This window comes from Lolium perenne, chromosome 7, assembly GCF_019359855.2.
Source record: "Lolium perenne isolate Kyuss_39 chromosome 7, Kyuss_2.0, whole genome shotgun sequence".
Lineage (NCBI taxonomy): Eukaryota > Viridiplantae > Streptophyta > Magnoliopsida > Poales > Poaceae > Lolium > Lolium perenne.
The window spans coordinates 17,879,590-17,883,529 of NC_067250.2; the positions used below are offsets into that span (position 1 = coordinate 17,879,590).

A 3,940-nucleotide genomic window follows, 5' to 3' on the forward strand; every position below is an offset into this window, starting at 1 on the left:
TGCTCTCTCTACATCTTTCCTAGCCGCCGATTGTGCATTATGGAATTGGGTTTGCTTCTTACCTTTTGGTTGAATAATTGGCTTCACAAATATTTGCCACCTTGGATATATTCCGTCGGCGAGGAAGTAGCCATGGGCGCGCCATGTTGCTAGCAAGCTCGAGGACGACGAGGACGACATGTCTACGCCTGCGCGGAGAAGAACGCGACGCCGGCGCGAAGGGGGCCGCGGAGAAGGACCGCCGACTACAACTCGTCGCTGGCGGCCACGCGAGCGACACAGTGTGGCGGAGCGTCCGCCGCTGCCAGGAGGAGGTGCGGGCGACGCGGATCTACGACGCGGCGGCGCGCAGAAGCGGGGGCGGCGGCGGAGTCGACCGGCGGCGGCTGAATTTCGCGCCGGCGGTAGGTGGGGAAATGAGGGCGCGGGCGCGGGGGAGAAATTTTCCAGCCATTGTATTTTTCGCGCTTGGACGAGCGATGCCGCGCGCTGTAGCCGACGCGCCAGATATACCGCTCCGGATTGTGCAAAACACCGCGCGCCCTAAAAATTTTACAGCGCCGCGCCGTTTACCACGCCTGCTGGAGCGCCACATTCTCTTCCGCGCGCGCTATATCGGACGTTTTTATACCGCGCGACCTATATAGCGCGCCTGTTGGAGATGCTCTAAGATTGATTGCTGCACGTAGCAGCTCTTGGCCGGCGCATGCAGCTGCTAGCTGCAGCTCTCGGCCGCGCGCCATATGCAAGTGATAGCTGCTGCTCTTACTCGCATATGTAGCCGCGCTGCGCACCTATTTGCCACCACGCCGCGCCATAGCCTGCTGTGTACGTCCGCCGTACGACTCGTCTGCAGCTATGAGCTTGGTCGTCGTCGAATAATTTTAGCAAAGCAGCCAGATATCGGTGGCTGGAGGCGATTGTACATACGGCGGCGCTAGAGAAGTCCGTTCAGTTTTGAGCCTGTAAACGACCCTTTGATCTGTATTAGTAGGGGTCGAGTTTAAAAAAATTTGCCCCTGAAATTTTTTTTTGGACCGAACGGCGAGTTCAGTCTTCAATAAATTCTCCTCACCGGGCTCACATTATTTTCCTCCTCAGCCCTTTCATTCCTGAACCCCACTCCACTCCATGGCTACTCCCCTGCCCACCCACAACCAGGTTCCGATCCCCTTCGATGCGAGCTTCGCCGGAGACACCGAGGCCTCCGCTGCTGGCTTCCCCACTGTCCTGCCCCTGCCTCTCGTCGACCAGGCCACTACGCACTCAATAGTAAGTTGTAACCTAGCTCTCTTCTGCTCATCTGCCTGGTTATCTTTGGCCATGGCTTTGGCCGGTTGGGAAAATCGTTTCTTTACCTCAATATAACATTGTTTTTTTTTTTTTGAGGGATCAACATAACATTGTTAGTCTCAGTAGATCTGTAAAAGCTTCACATATCACATATGTATGAAAACTTGTCTCCGTTGCGCACCCCTCATTGATTCTACATGTTCTTGGGGTTAGGGGGATGTTACTTTTTTGTTATTGTTCCAGATTTTTACTTTGTCTAATCGAGTTTATTTTGGATAAACAAAGTGGATCCGAAATGTATCCTTGCTGTTAGTCAAATTTGGCGATGAATCTTCTTACATGATCTGAAAACTAAAAACGTGTGGTAATACTTACCTGCGATGTTCACGTATCAATCTTTCAGCTTGTTCTCCCATACGTCGCAGATTGCTAATTAAAGTAACCAAATTTATTCAGCTGATCTAAGCTGGATACTGAACAATCTGCAGTAGTACGTACATGAGCAAAATGTCAGTTTTTGTTCAATACTTTTTATTTGACAGAACACTCTCTGGCTTTCTCATGTAGCATATTAAAGTTTGGTTATTGCACATGAGTTTTAAGAGCATACTTCATTGTTAGTTCACCATATACATGCTGCGGCTGTTGGTGTTTCTAGTTGTGGACATGCACTTTTTCCTCTCTTTTGGTGTACAACCAGTTCAAAAAACATGTAAAATTAGCTATACTTACTGTGACAAATAAATACGTAGTCCATTGCTGTCTGCTTATGCTGCTGTTACCAAGTGCTAGAAGCATATATGCGATCAATGTGAAGTGCAAGACAAGTTGGTATATATGGAAGATATAGTGCTTTTACTAGTTTATTTCTCGTCTAATAGATCGTTTTGCTGGTTTCTACCGCATCTTTATATTTTGATTGCTTTGTGATGGCCTTGGGGCTTAAACAGTACAAGAAGCAAATGCATTTCAATTTTCTTCAATTTCCTAAACTTTGGATCTTGTGTCTTGTCTTGTAGAGTTGCATGACGGAGGCTGAACAGTTTGTACCTTGGTCAGAGCTTCGTCCGGAGCTGGTGGGTCTTGTGCTCAAGCGCCTCCCTTCCCTGGCTGACCGTGTTCGTATGCGAGCAGTATGTCACCCATGGCGCAATGGTACTATGTCACAGGCTCTTCCCCTCCCATTCCCGTGGCTCACCCTCCCCGATGGAACCTTCCTCAGCATCCCAGGTGGTGAGGTTCACCAAATTCCTGTTCCTGATGGTTCTTCTTGCCATGGCTCCATTGACAGCTCGCTATTCCTCATGAGCAGTGATGGTGCGTTTTCATTGCTGAACCCTTTCTCCAGGACCACATTTGAGCTTCCTAATCTAGTCACTGCTTGGCAGAGGGAGATAGATGACCATACAACCCATCTAGCTGATGTTCCAGTTTCCTATAAGTTGGTTGCACCCACGCCCCTGGGCTCATCACCCAAGTCCCTTGCTGCCGCGCTGATCATTGGCAGTGGGTATGCCGAAAATCTTTGTATCATCAAACCACAAGTTGCCACTTACCCATTCAGACTTTCAGCAGATCCATATCCTCTTGTGGACTTCGCGTTCTTCGATGGACGGCTGCACATGGTCTCTGAGTTTTTCAAGCTTTTCATCGTTGATTTATCTGAGAACCTTGAAAACAATCCAAACATCAGCTGCGCAATTGACTCTGTTGGTGATTTTCTTGGAGCTCCTCAATACTTGGACCCAAAGGGGGTTTATCAACTCAAGCAGTATCTAGTTGAAAGTGGTGGTAAATTGTTGATGGTGCAGCGCTTTATGAGCTCTAGTTTTAGGAATACTAATGTTCAGACTGTTGGATTTAAGGTCCTTGAGGCAGACATGCGCACCAACCCTGGTCAGTGGAGGATGGTGAGTGATTTGGGTGGCCATGCGCTCTTTCTTGGCAAGCAAAGCTCCAAGTCCCTGCCTGCTGGAGAAGGCTGTGGATCACACGAGGATTGCATCTACTTCATCTGCGACTACCCTTGCCCGGAGTCTTCCGCAAACCCTCTACGCGATTCTGGCATATACAGCATGAGAAATGGGACGATCAGGCCATTGTATTCAGGGACTCCAGCAGTACCGGAACGCCAAGCTGGCCAGTGGGGGCTGACATGGTTTTTCCCTCCTGAAGCTGTGTGATCAATCCAGTGTGGTTTGTCGATCTTTGTGATGAACCGACAAGCCTGAGTTCTGCTTATCTTTATGCTAGTAGTATGTTATCGTATCGTCTTAAGTTAGTACTCTGATGGTGTGCACGTTCAAGTCCTGCCGGCTACCTTTATATTTAATAATGTAATCAGATGTTTAAGACATGTCAAACTTAATGTAATGTCTATGTGGTTATGCTTTTTAATTGAATAGTTGCTTCACTAGATTACTTTCATGCCGACATGTGGTCAGTTGGTATTTAGCGTACATAGATCAGGTTTCACCAAGTGCCATCTTTCAAAAGCATATTTTGTTTGTCCTAGAACAAGGGCTTTCATAAAGCTGATACTACTGGATTCGTATAAAAAAACTTTTTTTCTTGGAACTTAATTCAGGTAGATGTTATAACTGGTAAGTAAATATAGCATATGTTCAAACTAGAGCAATGGCGAACT

At 47.6% G+C, this 3,940-nt stretch overlaps 1 protein-coding gene across 1 annotated transcript; it reads left to right on the forward strand.

Moving 5' to 3' along the window:
* Positions 1-1,082: 1,082 nt before the first annotated feature.
* Positions 1,083-3,690, forward strand: LOC127311291 (F-box protein At2g26160). Its single transcript, XM_051341702.2, has 2 exons — positions 1,083-1,272; positions 2,313-3,690. The coding sequence occupies exons 1-2, from the start codon at positions 1,132-1,134 to the stop codon at positions 3,474-3,476; spliced, it is 1,305 nt and encodes a 434-aa protein (XP_051197662.1). The 5' UTR covers positions 1,083-1,131; the 3' UTR covers positions 3,477-3,690.
* Positions 3,691-3,940: the final 250 nt, after the last annotated feature.

Coding starts and splice junctions, on each gene's coding strand:
- LOC127311291 (XM_051341702.2), top strand. CDS start 1,132: ATGGCTACTCCCCTGCCCACCCACAACCAGGTTCCGATCCCCTTCGAT. Junction 1,273..2,312: donor AGGCCACTACGCACTCAATA/GTAAGTTGTAAC, acceptor CTTGTCTTGTAG/AGTTGCATGACGGAGGCTGA.